The sequence below is a fragment of the Notolabrus celidotus genome, chromosome 6 (genome assembly GCF_009762535.1).
Source record: "Notolabrus celidotus isolate fNotCel1 chromosome 6, fNotCel1.pri, whole genome shotgun sequence".
NCBI classification, from domain to species: Eukaryota; Metazoa; Chordata; class Actinopteri; order Labriformes; family Labridae; genus Notolabrus; species Notolabrus celidotus.
Window position 1 is genome coordinate 33,394,094 of NC_048277.1, and position 17,564 is coordinate 33,411,657.

General features: G+C 42.1%; 1 protein-coding gene across 1 annotated transcript in view; it reads right to left on the bottom strand.

Moving 5' to 3' along the window:
• The window catches only part of poc1b (POC1 centriolar protein B), a 77,338-nt gene that overhangs the window by 56,870 nt on the left and 2,904 nt on the right, over window positions 1–17,564 (bottom strand). Inside the window, exons 4-10 of the mRNA XM_034684758.1 lie at window positions 17,338–17,517; window positions 15,960–16,067; window positions 15,696–15,811; window positions 15,416–15,549; window positions 15,249–15,317; window positions 14,953–15,105; window positions 14,601–14,678 (exon numbers count right to left, since the gene is read on the bottom strand). Coding sequence (XP_034540649.1) covers window positions 14,601–14,678; window positions 14,953–15,105; window positions 15,249–15,317; window positions 15,416–15,549; window positions 15,696–15,811; window positions 15,960–16,067; window positions 17,338–17,517 — 838 coding nt within the window. The remainder of the gene's footprint in view (window positions 1–14,600; window positions 14,679–14,952; window positions 15,106–15,248; window positions 15,318–15,415; window positions 15,550–15,695; window positions 15,812–15,959; window positions 16,068–17,337; window positions 17,518–17,564) is intronic.

Here is a 17,564-nt window from a genome sequence, read left to right on the forward strand (position 1 = left end):
CCTCAAGCAGAACCAGACTCATATTAGACACACATCTGTCTATGTTGCAAAACAACTGGTAATTTAAGGTTTCGGTAAAAGGTAAATGAGCACGGGCAGCTAGTTGAAGGTCCGTGGAGTAAACATGTTTTTGAGTGTACCTATCTCGTCAATGCAGCACCACAAAACCGTAAGTTTGAGGCTGAGTTCTCTATATCAACAACCACCTTGTTCCAAGGAAAAACTTCCTTTAACAGGCAGAAACCTTGAGCAGGACTAGACTCATGTTAGACACACATCTGCAGAGACTGAGTTGGGGGTGGAAAGAGGGATAGAAGAAAGAGAGAGATGGACAGTTTGACAACATTAACGTCATAGGCAGATACCTCGAGCAGGACCAGACTCATGTTAGAGAGCCATCTGCCTATGTTAGAAAAGGATTGGTAATTTAAGGTTTTGATAAAAGGTGGTCAAGCACAGGGAGCTAGTTGAAGGTCCGTACAGTAAAGATGTTTTTGAGTGTATCTAACATGTCAATGCAGTGCCACAAAACCCTGAGTTTTAGGCTGAGTTCTCAGTAGCAACAACCAACTTGTTCCAAGGAAAATCTTCCTTTATCAGGCAAAAACCTTGAGCAGGACCATACTCATGTTAGACAGCCATCTGCTGAGACCGTGTCGGGATTAGAAAGAGGTATAGAGGAAGATGCAGAAAGAGAGAGACAGGTAACAATGACAACATCAACGTCATATTTGAGCTGGAAAGCGACTGCAGAGATAACAGAGGGACATTACCCCCTCTTTAAGTGTCCTGCTACTGATATTTCTCCCACCCTGTAACATCCTGCCAGAAACCTCTGGGGCCTTTTTAATATTTTGGTGCATATTCTATGTAGACTGTGTCTTTGAAAATGCAGAAGTAGCAGTTCTCACTCAGGGTGGCAAGCACAGGTCTGCCATCATACAGGCCGTCTCTACAATACTGCAGGTAACTGGAACAATCGTTGCTTATTTGTGTGGTGTAAAAAAATGGCACTTACTGTATGCAATGTTAGATAGATTTTCAGAGATGACAAAGCAATTACAGAAATACTGTACCCTCTTTTCCTGATGCTTACATTGACAAAGTGCCCTGCCTGGCCCTTTAAGAAACCAGCTGCATCCTTTAGGTGCGTGTTGCATAAGGTATAGATGAAAGAGAGGAGTTAGAGGAGGGGAGAAAGGGGGAGGGACAAGAAGGTTGAGAGAGGTGAGGCAAGGGAGAGCATGGGAATGTGAAGAGAGAATCCTCTTGAATAAATGATAAGGTTTGCCCTCCTCTTGTATTTTTGATGAGGAAGATCAGGTTTTTGAACACTTGCATCCAGCGCCAAGAAGACCGGAGCCACCGCGGGGAGTCTCACAGCAGAACGCTACGGGATGAACAACGTGTCCAGAGTCGGCTTTTCACGTTGACTCCGCTGTCTCTGTGGCGGTGGTTTGGGCAGGAGGTGTCATGTTATGCTTTACTTATGCAAGGTTGCATCAAATATACAGCTGCACTGAGCATTTCCTGCCCATTGAAAGAGAAGAACTCACATGCCGGATGTAGTCTCTGTGAGAAGAAAGATCAATCTACTCCTCCAGGAGACACCTGACAGAACTCATCTCTTGATCTCTGGTTTACACAGTTCCTTTCACCTGTCAAACTTGACTTCCTACTTCAGCTCTTGTGTGCTGGGCTGGTAGTTAGCCAGTGTAGCATTTCAATGAAGAGCGCTCGAACAAAAGGCGTACGGTCTTTAAGCAGTAAGTTTGGCCGAAACCTTACTCTGGTGACTCAACCTTTGTCATGCAAAATCATCTGTCAACACATTCTACTGCCTGATCAGACACCTGTAAGTGTAGCAAGTATTTATACATAGAATACTATACCATAGACTGTATAATATAGGACATAGTAGCAGTGATGTCACCCATCTGTGTTTTAAGGAGTTGTTTTGAAGCCAATTGTCGGCGGGAGCCATATTAAAAATGCTGCAGTCAACCTAACTACTGTCCAGCTAGTGTGAGGTAAAGAGGCAGGCCATAAGCCTCCTAGCTAACAGCTACAGTGTTCCCGCCTGTCAATCAAGTCAGCTGTGGCTCTCATTATGCAAAACTCGCAATCTTAACATCTTCGAAACTGCTGCGTTATAAAAAAATCCAACCCCCGTACAGTGTGTGCCAATCAAGTAATGAGATATTCAGACTAAACAGTTTTTTGAACCAGGCTGTAAACATGTTTATTTCTGCTGTAAAGATCGGCTTTTTTGAATGGGTCTGTGTGTGGTTGTCAAGTGGCCGCTTGAAGAACTGCAGTTTTTAACACTTCTGCATTGGTTTCAGGACGCATAGAGGCAGAGGAGGCATAGAGCTACGAGGGAGGAGAGCTGGTATAAGAAGACGGAGGTTTATGGAGAGGAGGTAGAAGCCGTGTCTCTCCTCTCTCATCATGGGCAACGTGAGATCTCTGGCTAATAAAATGGACGAGCTAACAGGACTAGCCAGGAGTCAGACTGAGTTTCAGGAATGTAGCATGTTGTGCTTCACGGAAACGTGGTTGCATCAGGATATTCCCAACCACAACGTCTCCATTGACGGCTTCCAGACTGTCAGGGAAGACCGGGATAGCAGCGAGAGCACTGTGGGCCTCCGACCATATTATCTGCACAGGGAGATCTCACACGTCATACTGGTAGCTGTTTACACCCCCCCCTCTGCCAACCCGACTACAGCGTCCAACGCTCTCAACGCTGCCATAGCCAAACTCCAGACAGACCATCAGAGTTCCCTCTTCCTGATCTCTGGGGACTTCAACCATATTTTCTACATAGCTTATTATTGTATTTGAATAACTATTGTGTATAGAGCAAGTATTTCTGATTCTGATTCTGATACTAACCCCTGAAGTCCCAGTGACGTGGGATAAGCACTCATCATTGAAAAGGCTTTTAACAGGCATAGATTTATTTACAGGAGGTCTCCTGCACCCCTGAACATTGGACCAGGTGTTTAAAACTTGAGATAAGACTGAATGAAGATGATTCATGCTCAAAACAAGTGTCTCTACAACATTTCCTTGGACTAACGTGAAATGAATCTGCTTCAAACACACTTGTGATATGAAAACTGATTCATGGTATTTAGGCTCTGTATTAATCGTTCCATGTTTCATAGAGTTTTTCTCAAGCAGCAACTGCCTGTGTTAAAGCTGCTGTGAGGAACTTTTGTTTTGTATCGATTCTGGCGCCCCCTTGTGGACAAAGAGATGCCTCTTATCTCTTGTCCTAAACATGCAAAAGTAGTGTTTTTAACAAAAAACTCATCCTGTTGTCTTTTGACAGTCAACTTTATCAGGCAATGTGATTATTTTCCATGAAAACGGTCAAAGAAAGGCTGTTTCTGAAGCAAGATGTCCATCATCTGGTCTGACACCTACCCCCTCACGACGGTTTCAGGCATTAAAAATAACAACAGAGAAGGTATCAGTATTGCTGCTGATGGTCTTGTTTGCTATTGAAGGTCATAAAGAGGCATCAGTATCATTTTCAGTCTGTTTCTCAGCCAGTTCAAAACTCCTCACAGGGCCTTTAAACAAATGAAGCCAATGTGAAAGTGCAAGAAACTGTAGTTCCTCTAGTGTCCACTTGAGGCAAATTGCAGAAGCCAAGGAATCCCCATTAGGTCACATGATTTAATGTCAGCTTTTACAGCAAAACCAAACATGTAGCCTGGATCATTTATTTCTATTACACACTGTATGGGAGGTAAATATTTCAAGAACATTTGCAAGAAAGAAATATATGACGATATAGAAAAATACCACTTAATTGTATAATAATAAATCATTTTGTCCACCTGCCACTGTGGCTTATGGGTTCAAAAACCCACCAACTACTCATTATGTTTACCACACACTTTCTTTAAACCAACAACATTGTGTAATGACATCTATCATAATAAACAAGGCTTGTAGTATTCAAGCGCTATCTTGAATTTGAACATTAATTGTCCATGAGAGTAATTGTGAGTCCAGCAGTGAATGGAAGACCACAGTAGGAATGAATGAGTCTGCGTTCACTGAGTGTGTGTGCTCGAGTGTAACAGTGTACGTCTGTGAGTGTGGGCATGTGTGTGTATGTGTAAGTGTGAGGGTGTTATGCAGCCTCTGGGAGTCCTTGTCCTGGTGGAAAGTGAATCCCCTCCCCTGCCCCCCCAGAGCTGTTACTATCTTTAGCTCGTTTCCGCCGTGTCTTGTCACTCGTGTTCTCCTCTGCAGCACTTAAATCTGGTATCTAAACCTCCGGGCCATCCAATATCCTGTACTTCCCCTGAACAGGAAGCTAGAGAGGACTGTGTGAAGGAGAGGGGGGGTGGGGGGGGGGCATAGGCATGAACACACTGCGATACCACAAAAATGCATGGCTTTGTAACTTTGTATGTTCACTGCTGAGCAATGCACCTGATCACTATGAGGATGGCAGAGTGCAGTCAATTTCACACGTCACATATTTCGCTCTCTTTCATGCTCGATGGAAGGAAACTAAACAGAAAAACAACAAACACACAAACACACACACACACAGGACAGCACACACAGAGGTGTGTGACAGGAGACCTGTCAGCAGAGAACACCTTGTCTAGTCAAACTGGCGTCACAGCTAACGTCTGCAGGGACACAAGAGATGCAGCAAGTAACCAAATCTGCTCGTCTGCTATCTAATCACCTCTTACACACATGCATGCACGCACACACACACACACACACACACACACACACACACACACACACACACACACACACACACACACACACACACACACACACACACACACACACACACACACACACACACACACACACACACACACACACACACACACGCGTGCAATGCAAAATCTTTTATCAGGAGAACTTTTAATTCAGTAGGTAACTAACCTTAACTGAACTAGCTTGAAACCTGCCCCTTTGTAGAACTCAGAACCTGCTCCCTATTCATGAATGCACTAATGTGCAGATTACAGTCCTTATAAAGACAGGCACACCACGCACAAACAGACACACACAGACACATTAGAGCGCTCGGCTGTCTTGCTTGGCCTCATTTCACGCTTGCCATTCTTCATGTGTTTCACAGCTGACTTGATGTCTGCTCGGTGGGATGGGTTTGACACTCTGCATGCCTTCGCCTACCCTCTGCTGCCACTCATCTGAGAAGCCCAGAGACTGCAACGCTTTTTGAAGAGACAACCAATCACACAGTTAAACATTAAAAGCATGAAAATGAAACAGAGTGCTTGATTTGAGGTTTGAAAGAAGTCACAAAGGGCTGCAAGTTCATGTCAGGCTAACTGAGAGCACCTAAAGGGCACAGTGGCTCAGTCTTTAGGGGACCTGGCTTGGGAGTCAGAGTAGTTTACCGGTGCCGTTCACTTCTTGGACACTGCCAATGTGTTTTGAGCAAAGCACTGAACCCCCCGTTTACACGAGGCACTCCATGTGCAGCTCTCTCACTCTGACATCTCTCTGTGAGTGCACGTCCACAGGATCCTGTTTGTGCATGCATATGTGCATAACATAAAGACTATTTCAATCTGATGCTGTCCGGAGGCACCTCAACGTGGGCTCCCTGAAACTGAAATGCAAGAAATAAAAATAAAAGTGATGCTTTTGCAAATCTCTGTTTTGCACAACAGTTTCTAAAAATAGCACAAAACATGTCAGTGGTCAAGGACACACACAGCAGCAGTTATGGCCGTCTGTGTTTTTTTTTTTTACATACGTCACTTTGGGGCTACTCGTGTGTCTGTCAAAGCTCTGTCAGAGCACCACCCTGGGCCTCTGTGTGCTCTGTAATGACATAGTGTTTGCTGATAACACTCCATTCAGAAGCACTGAGCCCTGCCAGTGCCTCTAGCTCACTGCAGAGCTGAATGGTTGATGAAGAGGGAGAGAGAGAGAGAGAGAGAGAGAGAGAGGGAGAGAGAGAGAGAGAGAGAGAGAGAGAGAGAGAGAGAGAGAGAGAGAGAGGACAAAGCCACAGCTGATGCCACATGAGTGTCTTCATGTCTTCAATGACATCACCTTCCTGAGCAGTGTGTAGACATGTTTGTTTTCAATCATACCTCAAAGAAATCTGAACTACATGACACTGCAAAGATTGTATAACACAAGACTTCCACCAGATCCAAGTCCAGTCCATCTCTGATCCGCTGCGGTCCGGCTCCGTGCTCTCTCGTCCGTCAACACCCACTGGTTGCGTTTTCGGAACGCAGCACAAAGCAGGACCGCCGGACAGCTGGAGTCATGTGACCAAGGTTCACCCAAGGTAATTACTGAATCAAGGATTCTCCTCCTCCTCTCCTCATCCATGTTGTCTTTATGGTCCTCTGAAAAACCTCAGACCCGTTGACTCCAGGCCTGCCTCCACTCAAAAATGACATGTTGTTGTCATAGTTAAGTTAACCCTACTGTTATGTTGCGGGTCAAATTGACCCATTCTAAAGTTCAAAAATGTAAAAAAAAACAAAAAACAGTTAAAAGTAATTTTCGCTATGAAACTTCCTCTGCTTGGCTTAATTAGTGTGAAAAACCTATAAAATGAAAATGGTTCATTTCACACATTTGCAACCCCTCCTGCATGTTTTTATCACATTCTGATCCTGGGTCAATTTGACCCAGCAGTCAAAGGGGAGGCGAAAAGTGGTCAGAAGTGTCAAATACTAATCGTTTTTTTGCAACTATGTGACATATTTCACCCGAATCACTTTCGGACCAGATCCGGTGCTGTGGAGACGGACCGAGCACGGATCTGATAGAATTTGGCCGTAAGATGTGCTAAGGGAGGAAAAGAAGGGACAAAGTAAAGTTCTGCATAAGTGATGTCAGGAGAGGCCACTGAATGAGGTACAGAAAGGTCATCAACGGGAGCAGGAAGTAACTGTGAGTGCAGGAACATCCCCATCAAGCCACCCACGTACCCCCTTGGGCCGTTTGCATCTCCCGTCCCTTCCCTCGTTTCGTTTCCGCCCACATTCAGACCCATTAAGGCAATGGGGGGGAAACACGGTGCAGAGGCGGGAAGGGAAAGCTCTTAGAGGACATCAGCAACAAGGAGGTACAAAGGAGGAAATGACTAGAGGGGGGAACCGAGGAGGAGAGGAGAGCACCTCAGTGATGGGAACACAAGCTGACAGGAGGAGTAGCACTGGGGGGCACCACGCTCTGAACCGAGCTAAACAGGAATGACTCTCACACGCACATTCACACTCCAAAACTCAGTGACTCATGTGTGCAAATAAACAGACCCCCGGTACATGCAAACACACACACAACTTTGCACATTTTGCACATGTCTGACATGCACAAACATGCATGCTTGTTCACTCGTTCACAAACATTCACACAGAAGACATGAGGAGCTGCAGAAAGCAATGCAAAGAGAAGGATTTGCATGAATGAACGAGGAGCTTCGTGTGTGCATTTTTAAATTTGGTGCATTTCATTTGTCTGTAGCTGGAAACAGTGAGTAGGCATGTGCAAACCCAGCTTTCATGTTTCTATTTTCAGCAAGTCTAAAAATGATGTTTATGTATTAAATGTGTGTGACACCCGGGTACAGCGAGTTAGTCAGTGAGTTAAACAGGCAGGCACAGCTCCAGCTAGTCTATTATTAGAGCTGCGGCTGCTGCGGCGGCTGCTGCTGTTCCCTGGAACGGGCCCCCCTCGAGGGCCAGTGCACCGGCACGTGGATTCCTCCTCCTCCCCCCCCCCACCCATCTCTCTGATCTCTATTCCTCCCCATTTCTCACTCTCACTCTCTCTCTCTCTCTCTCTCTCTCTCTCTCGCTCTGATCTCTCAGGGGTCTTTCCATTCAGGCGTGCTCGGCTGATTCATGCGGGGAGCGAGGACGAGCTCCTCCTAAAAGAGGAGAAAAGGAGGGAGACGCAGAGAGCTGCATCTGAGAGAGACTCTGCAGTTCTCTGCACATGTTCAGAGGCTGAATGAACAAGGGCATGACAATGTGCAGAACAAGGACGCTGTAATATTATGTGATCATCTGAAAACTCCTCTCAGTTTCTTGTTTTTTCTTATCTAAAATGCAGAATCTCTCTGCTGCAGTTTCACCTTCTTTGCAGAATATTGAGGCTGCACACTTCCCTAAAATAGGCACATTAACATTTCTTATTTAGACATGCATTACACCCACTGAGGCTTTCAAGAACAGTGATTTGTTTTGTATGAAAGGATGCATTAAATGAATTCACACAGTCATTAAATGTGTATTCGTCCGTATTTGCTCTCTGCAGTCCGTTTATTTACCTTCCTGCGTTTGATATTTTACTGGAAATGACGCTTAACTTCAAATCTCTCCATCACAGACGCAACGTGAGTGAAAACTACTCCCTTCCTCTTCCCATTCATCGACGTGCTTCCATGTTAACATCAGAACATTTCACGTTATGAATGGCTGTTCTGCAGCCCTGTGTTTACAGGAGTCCTGAACCAGAACTACTTATCTGACTTGGCCATCCTGACTCTAAATGACTTCCACTTGGCTTGGTCCATTCATGGCTTTTCCTCCCACACAGCCGCCAAAGGCACAGAAGGAGACACTAAGAGAAATAGGGCAGCAAGCTACAAAAACATTACTGGAGCCAGAGTTCACGTCCACTGTTTTCTCAATTATTTTCTTGGTTGGAAAATGAAGACGGGAAGTATTAAAATGTGAAACTTTTGTAGCAAAGACAGCAAAACAAAGAAAACAGTTTTCCTGTTTGCCCCTGAACTGTGCAAGGAACACAAAAAACCTCAGAGCAACTTTGATGTTAGTTTAAAAAGAGTCACAACACAAAAGACGAACACTGTACAACATTACAAAAAGAAACTACGCCTCAATGTAGCAGCCATGAATGAATGAATGATTTGAAAAGTGTTTTTTGTTTCTACCTTTGAGGTTTAGGGTAGGTTATAGTTTGTATTTTTTTGTGGTGTTATTTTTGTTGGTGTTCATGATATGGTTTATTGTGTGGTCACGTTCATTATGTAAATAGTAGGGATGGGCATCTCAAGCCAAAATACTATTCAATAATGCTGTATGCCGGATGTTTATGCTTCTGTTTATAGTTTAACTCTCAGTAGAGTCCAGTAATCATGCTGTGTGTTGTTTCACACAACCATCTCTGAAAAACTCACACAACAGATCCATCTGTCTTAAGCCCAATGTCACATTATGAGTCTTTGTTAATGCTGCATTTGTGATTCCTCTTCATTCCTCACTTGAGGTAGGTTCCAGTGATTGGAGAGCTACTGCCTGATGTGAGCAGGTGACCAGCTTTAAAAAAAAAAGCTGCAGGAAAATGGCCGGCCCTCTGTTCTGTTCTGTTTTGTGACCCGAGGCTGGGAGAAGAGTCTTCGTACTTATGATGTTAATTTTTTAACCCAACAGATTGTGTGTTTCCCTAAATATGCATGGCTGAATAAAATTTGAGGCTACACTGCAAGGACAAAAGCCTGGTTGCAAGTTTTTTTGTTGTTTCTACTCACACTGCCTGCTTCCCACAGTATAACATCATCTTCAGTTCACCAAATGTCACATGGACATGTAGTGTTACCCTCAAACTTCCAACCTAAAGTTGTTGCACAGGCGAGTGTAATCTCTGAAGACAGCCATAAAAACACACAAACCTCCCCGTGTTTCAGTGATATGAACTAATACAGCATGTCTATAACGGTGGATCAAGGGTGACTTAACGCATGAAGAGCTTTGGTTGGTTGTCATTTTCTTTGCCCGTTCAAGCCTGCCTTTTTTTGTAGCTCGTTTTTTGTCTTGGTAAAAAAGTAAAATAAAATTGAAGTTGTGAACTGAACACTGACAGAACCTATTTTTTAACTGGAATCCCAATTAAGATGTGATTTTACCACTTCTTACTGGTACTATAGCATAGTAGTAACATAGTATAACACATCTGTGTGCAACAGTTTCTTATGTGTATGTTTCGCACCACTGTCCATTTCTTACTCAAGCAGTATAGGGAAGCAACATTATCACATACCCTCGGTGTGATTTGGGCAAGCATGTTTTTGGACTGTGGGAGGAATCCTGAGAGAGCCCACGCATGCACAGGGAGAACATGCAAACTCCACACAGATAGACTCCTGCCCAGCCTGGGGTTCAAACCAGTAACCTTCTTGCTGTGAGGCAACAGCCAACCACTGTACCAGCTGTTTGACCATATATATATATATATATATATATATATATATATATATATGTTATTTATTTATTTATTTGTTTGGGTAAGAAAAAATACACATGGATAAATTGAAAAAAGCCACCCATTGCTGGTGTCATAGTGTTTATAGTAGATGCTGATTTACTACTCCCATGGCAAGACAGGCTTATGTGAGAATAAAGATTGAAACAGTAAGTTACAGGAGAAATGAAGAGGTGAATTGATTAGAATATGAAATAATAAAAGATGCATTTAGTGGAGACAGGATTGAACAGGATATTTTATACATATATATATATATATATATATATATATATATATATATATATATATATATATATATATATATATATATGTGTGTGTGTGTGTGTGTGTGTGTGTGTGTTTTTTATTTACTTAATTGTTTGGGTAAGAAACAATACACATGGATAAACTGAAAACAGCCACCCAATGCATGTTAATTTTTTAACCCAACAGACTGTGTGTTTCCCTAAATATGCCTGGCTGAATAAAATGTGAGGCTACACTGCAAGGACAAAAGCCTGGTTGCAAGTTTTTTTTGTTGTTTCCACTCACAGTGCCTGCTTCCCACAGTATAACACCATCTTCAGTTCACCAAATGTCACATGAACATGTACTGTTACACTGAAACTTCTATCCTAAAGTTTGGCACCTGTCTAGCAGAGTGTAATCTCTGAAGACAGCCATAAAAACACACAAACCTCCCTGTGTTTCAGTGATATGAACTAATAAAGCATGTCTATAACAGTGGATCAAGGCTGACTCAACACATGCAGAGCTTTGGTTGGTGGAAAAAGTCAAGCCAAAATACTGTTCGATAATCATTGCTATCTATTCCACAATATTTGAATAATCACCCCCCTCACACACACTTGTCCCAACCGCGTTAAAGCTAGGGTTGGTAGTCCCAGAAAACTAGCATGAACCTGAATATAGCATTTCCTCAGGACTCCGTCTAACCCCATCCTTGCTACATCTGGATTATCTCCCTAACATTAAACATGAAAAGCTCAGGCTCTGGTTGTGTCTGAGTTGCCCGTCTGATTCAGAGGATTTGGTTTTAAAACAGACATTATCTTTGAATGCTGCTTTCAAAGTCCAATTTGCAACACTTCCTCAATCACAGAGATAGAACCGATGATCGTCACCTGCACCTGACAGATTTTTTGGACGTCATTTACAGAGCAATCTTCTTATGATTCATAGTTGTGATTGTTTTATGGTGCAAAGCTGGAGTAATGGCTGAGGTACATCACTGCAGTTTATTCTTAACTAATTATAATCACTTCACTTCACTAAATCATGATTGAGGGGTTTCAAATGGTCTAAAGGGGAGCAGACTTACACATGTGCATGTATCTTCTCTTCATCTAACTTTATTTTGTGACCCACTGTGTGATCTTTTAAAGCCCTGTGACTCTTTCTCTACATCAGCAGGGGGCACCAGCTGCATGCAACTTCTTTTGGAAGCTCTGTTAAGACAGACAGCTAATCCAACTCTCACTGCTCAGTAACCACACTTGTTAGCTGTGATATTTTAATGAATGCATTTTTAGAATCCAATGAAAACATTCAGATGATTTGGGGTGCCAGTTTTGTTTGGTGGTCAAATCTTGGAAGAAGGCGATTCTGGCCTGCGCCTCCGCTTCATGTCTCTCCCTGTATCCGATCCTCTTAATGAAGCCACTAATAGACTTAAAAATAATCTAAGTCTTTCACTTTCATATTGTTTTGTTAAACCTGCATACACATTCACCTCATGATTCTACAGGACACGTTTATCCAGGATCAGCAGTTGTGGGGTAAGCGGATAGCGCTAATACACATCCAGGATTTCACCTTGCAACATATCGTGAACTTGGCTGCAGCTCAAGTTCAAGGCCGGGTCACTGCCCTGCAGCCCGAGATCAATCCTGCTGAGCAACAGTAAAAAACTACAGAGGGGAGTGATCCGGAAAACACAACGTGCAGAGGAAATGCAGAAAACACTCAGGTGGAAAAGCTGGAGGAATAGCTTTGTTTTAGTGAAGTGTGTATTTCACTGCAGCACAGATACAGACTGCTGTGGATGTTTAGAATATACGTTGTGACAAAGTTCAGAAGCCACAGACGATTAAAGAGACATGGTTTGAGTTCAAGTTCTTACCGATTATAATACAGTTTAATATACACAATATAGGAGTGGATATAACCTCTGCATTGTCCTGATGGGCTGACACTCTCTGAGAGTCTTTCTGAATGTTATGTTCGACAATAACAAACACAAATTATACAGTAAGACAGACGAGTGTGGCTCTCTCTATCCATCATCTATACCTCTCTTCCCATTAGAGGACCTGGGGCCAATCCCAGTAGAGGTGGGGTTCACCCTGAACAGGTCAGCAGCCTATCACAGGGCTTACAGACACAAACATCCATTCATGCACACTCACACCTACGGGCAAATTAGAGCCACCAATTATCTTAACAAGCATGTTTTTGGACTGTGGGAGGAAGCCTGAGAGAGCCCACGTGTGCAAAGGGAGAACATGCAAACTCAACACAGATAGACTCCTGCCCAGCCTGGGGTTCAAACCAGTAACCTTCTTGCTGTGAGGCAACAGCCAACCACTGTACCACTGTGCAGCACGGTGGGCTGCACAGTGCTGCTCTTTGCAGGCATCAAAGAGTCTGAGACAAATGAGCTGCTGGCCTGTAAGCCAGGAGTCAGGGCTGGAACAGGGAGGGGAGCTTTCAAGCAGTCTGCACTGCCACCTGGTGGTCATGGGGACACTTCCTAAAATAGACTGGTCATAACAAAATAACAGGCACGTGTTTTCGGTTTCATCCTTAAAAAAGGAGCAATCTGATTTTTTTTTAGCAAGGAGCACCTGGATGTTTATGCTTCTGTTTCGAGTTTAACTTTCAGTAGAGTCCAGTAATCATGCTGTGTGTTGTTTTAGACAACCATCTCTTCAAAACTCACACAACAGATCCATCTGTCTTAAGCCCAATGCCACGTTATGAGTCTTTGTTAATGCTGTATTTGTGTCAAGAGGAAGATGCACATTCCTCTTGATTCCTCTTCATTCCTCACCTGAGGTAGGTTCCAGTGATTGGAGCTACTGCCTTATGTGAGCAGGTGACCAGCTTTAAAAAAAAAGCTGCAGGAAAATGGTCCTCTGTTCTGTTTTGTGACCCAAGGCTGGGAGAAGAGTCTTCGTACTTATGATGTTAATTTTTTCTCCAATTTTTTTTGTTATCACAGGGAACCCATCAGACTGTGTGTTTCCCTAAATATGCCTGGCTGAATAAAATTTGAGCATATACTGCAAGGACAAAAGCCTGGTTGGTTGCAAGTTTTTCTTTTTGGTTTCCACTCACACTGCCTGCTTCCCACAGTATAACATTATCTTCAGTTCACCAAATGTCACATGGACATGTAGTGTTACCCTCAAACTTCCAACCTAAAGTTGTTGCACAGGCGAGTGTAATCTCTGAAGACAGCCATAAAAACACACAAACCTCCCCGTGTTTCAGTGATATGAACTAATACAGCATGTCTATAACGGTGGATCAAGTATGACTTAACGCATGAAGAGCTTTGGTTGGTTGTCATTTTCTTTGCCCCTTCAAGCCTGCCTGTTATTTGTAGCTCGTTTTTTGTCTTGGTAAAAAAGTAAAATAAAATTGAAGTTGTGAACTGAACACTGACAGAACCTGTTTTTTAACTGGAATCCCAATTAAGATGTGATTTTACCACTACTTACTGGTACTATAGCATAGTAGTAACATAGTATAACACATCTGTGTGCAACAGTTTCTTATGTGTATGTTTCGCACCACTGTCCAGTTCTTACTCAAGCAGTATAGGGAAGCAACATTATCACATACCCTCGGTGTGATTTGGGCAAGCATGTTTTTGGACTGTGGGAGGAAGCCTGAGAGAGCCCACGCATGCACAGGGAGAACATGCAAACTCCACACAGATAGACTCCTGCCCAGCCTGGGGTTCAAACCAGTAACCTTCTTACTGTGAGGCAACAGCCAACCACTGTACTAGCTGTTTGACTGAAAACAGCCACCCATTGCAGGTGTCATTGTGTTTATAGTAGATGCTGATTTACTACTCCCATGCCAAGACAGGCTTATGTGAGAATAAAGATTGAAACAGTAAGTTACAGGAGAAATGAAGAGGTGAATTGATTAGAATATGAAATAATAAAAGATGCATTTAGTGGAGACAGGATTGAACAGGATGTGACGGCTCTCTTAAAAGCGCTCAAGTTTTCAATGAGTTTAAAGAGATCAGATAGAGAGATCAAGGATTTTTACTCCTCACAGAGAAAGTTGTCTGAGCTTACCGTGTTGCTGTACGCAGCTTGGCCCAGCTCTATGACACGAGGATCTGTGGACTGTGTGTCTGCAACTGTTGGACTGATCTGTGAAATGAAAGAAAGGGAAGACGCTTTATTCTCCACTTTTCATATTTTTTTACTTTTATTCTGAATGCTGATTTTGATTTTTCTTTATTTTAGTGAACTCACCTAATATTCAATCATTTTGTGTTTCTATGCTTGTGCAAAAAATATTTCTTATTATTAATTTATTATAATAATTATTATTATCTTGATTTTCCTCCTGGACTTGTGAAATCTTCCAGTTGTGGATGATGCTGCAGATGTTTTAGTTCGTACCAATCCATCCCTGACTGACCTGTATTGCTCTGGGCTGTGGGTGGTGAAGGTGTGGTCCTCTGGGGTGGATGTCAGCCACGTGGGGCAGTGGATCAGGGGTGGACCTCCGGCTGTGCTGCTGCAGGACTTCCTGGTAAGATTTGGTGTCAAAGTTTGTCCTCCACATCAGCACCTGGTGGAGTGAGGGATCAGAACGACTTCACTGACACACATTTTTTAGATTTCATGACACAGACAGTCAACATAGAACATTTAGGTTTAGAGTTATTGAGAGAACGGGAACACAGGGTCATTCTTTAGACAAATAACACCAACCTGACAGTCGACTCCCCCCGAGGCAAAGAGGTCTCCAGTCCTGGAGAATGCTACAGTGATTACAGCGCCCTGAAACACAAAGCACAACAAGTCAGGACTCACAAAATCACAGTCTGATAATATATTGTCTATTTCTAATCCGGAGTGTGTGGGGTGTAGTGCTTCACCTTGTGTCCATGCAGGGTGTAGATGAGGCGTCCCTCCAGCAGGTCCAGGATCTTCACGGTGCTGTCACTGGAGCCACTGATCAGGTAGTTGCTGGACGGGTGGAAGGAAAAGCTGTTGATCCCTGAACTGTGGACTGAATCACCAGGTAGAAAAGAAGGTCAGACACTGACACTCACACGAAGGCAGAGACAGCAAAACATCTGAGGGGGTTTAACACAAGGGGTTTGACTTTTCTAAATACATATATGATGTAATTGTGTCTGTGACGTCTTCAGATACCTTGATACTGCTGAATCAGCTTGTTGGTCCGTAGATCCCAGATCTTCAGTGAGCTGTCAGCTCCTGAGGATGCTATGCAGGTTCCATTGGAGTTGAAATCAACAAACGTTGCTGATCTGGAAGAGCAGTGAGAAGTTAAACCATGCATCAGTTAAGCAGTCTGGTGTGTAAATCTAACAAAACAATGCCATCTACTGTATGTGAGAGGGATAGCAGTGACTACCAAGCTGCTTTCTATCAGTTCTAAGATGTTGTAGGACTCACCCTCCAGAGTCAGTGAAACAGTTGATGCAGTGTTTGGTGGACGTGTCCCACAGTCGGACCGTGCGGTCGTCCCCACAGGAAGCTATGAGCCGCCCGTCTGGAGAAAATCTGTATTAAGAAAAGACATCACATGCTTGTTAAACCAAGAGAGGAACTTTTTAGTACTTTTATAATTGAGACTCTTACAGTTCAGCAGCCAAATCTGATAATGAGATTTAATTTCCTCATATCTTAAAGTGACTAACAATGGTTAGAGTATCCATAAGGCAACTGGACTGGTAGCTGCCTTACGGACCAAGCTTTGAATTACCATGACCTGGATGACTAGAACCTCCACAGACAATGGTTAGAGTACCGAATGTTAGGAGCTATGTATTGTTCAGTTCAGTTTGGGATTTTTTGAGGACTTTTATTTTTATTTTTATTAATATTAATAATAATTGTATTATTACATGTATTATTATTATTTATTATCATTATCATTTATTATCATTATAATCATTATTATTTGTATTAATTATTGGTATTATCATTATTATTATCACTATTATTATTATTATTATTATTATTATTATTATTATTATTATTATTATTATTATCATTATTATTTATTATCATTATCATCATTATTATTTGTATTAATTATTGTTATTATCATTTTTATTATCACTGTTATTATTATTATTATTATTATCATTATTATCATTATTATTTATTATCATTATTATCATTATTATTTGTATTAATTATTATTATTATTATTATTATTATTATTATCATTATTATTTGTATTAATTATTATTATTATTATTATTATTTTTATTATTATTATTTTTATTATCATTATTATTTATTATCATTATTATCATTATTATTTGTATTAATTATTGTTATTATGATTATTGTTGTTATTATCATTATTATTATCACTATTATTATTATTATTGCTATTTGTTGTTGTTGATATTATTATTATTATTATTATTATTATTATTATTATTATTATTTCTATTGTTGGAGTAAAAATCTATCTGGCAAGGGAAGCAGCCCTCTGAGTATCTATGCATAGTGCATAATGCAGAATGAGGCAATATTAATGCATTCACCTAAAAGAAGTTCCAGTTAAAAAATTCTTCAAATTAACCTACATAATTATAAATTCAAATAAGCTCATCTAAAATCATTATTGGTCATTAAAAAAAACATTATATTTGTTAAAGAAAGTGGTAGTAAAAGTAAGTTTCTTTATCTCTACTCTGCAAAATGACCTCATTCCAGAATGTTCAGAATCTAGAATGTTGTTCTGAAACTTTCTAGATTACCTCTCAGATCCTCTCACACACAAACACACTACAGCGTCACGGGTCAGAGAGGCTACCTGGCACAGCGCACCCAGTTTGTGTGCTGGGTGAGAGAGTAAACGAAGCACTGCCGCTGAACGCTCCACACTTTGACGGACTTGTCGTCGGAGGCGGTCACCAGCCTGTGTCCATCCTGAGAGAAGGCGACACTTCTTACGGCGGCTGTGTGAGCTTTGAACACCGTCGACTCTCCTTTCCTGGGACACACAGACACATCAGAGCAGATAAAACCGATTCAGAATAA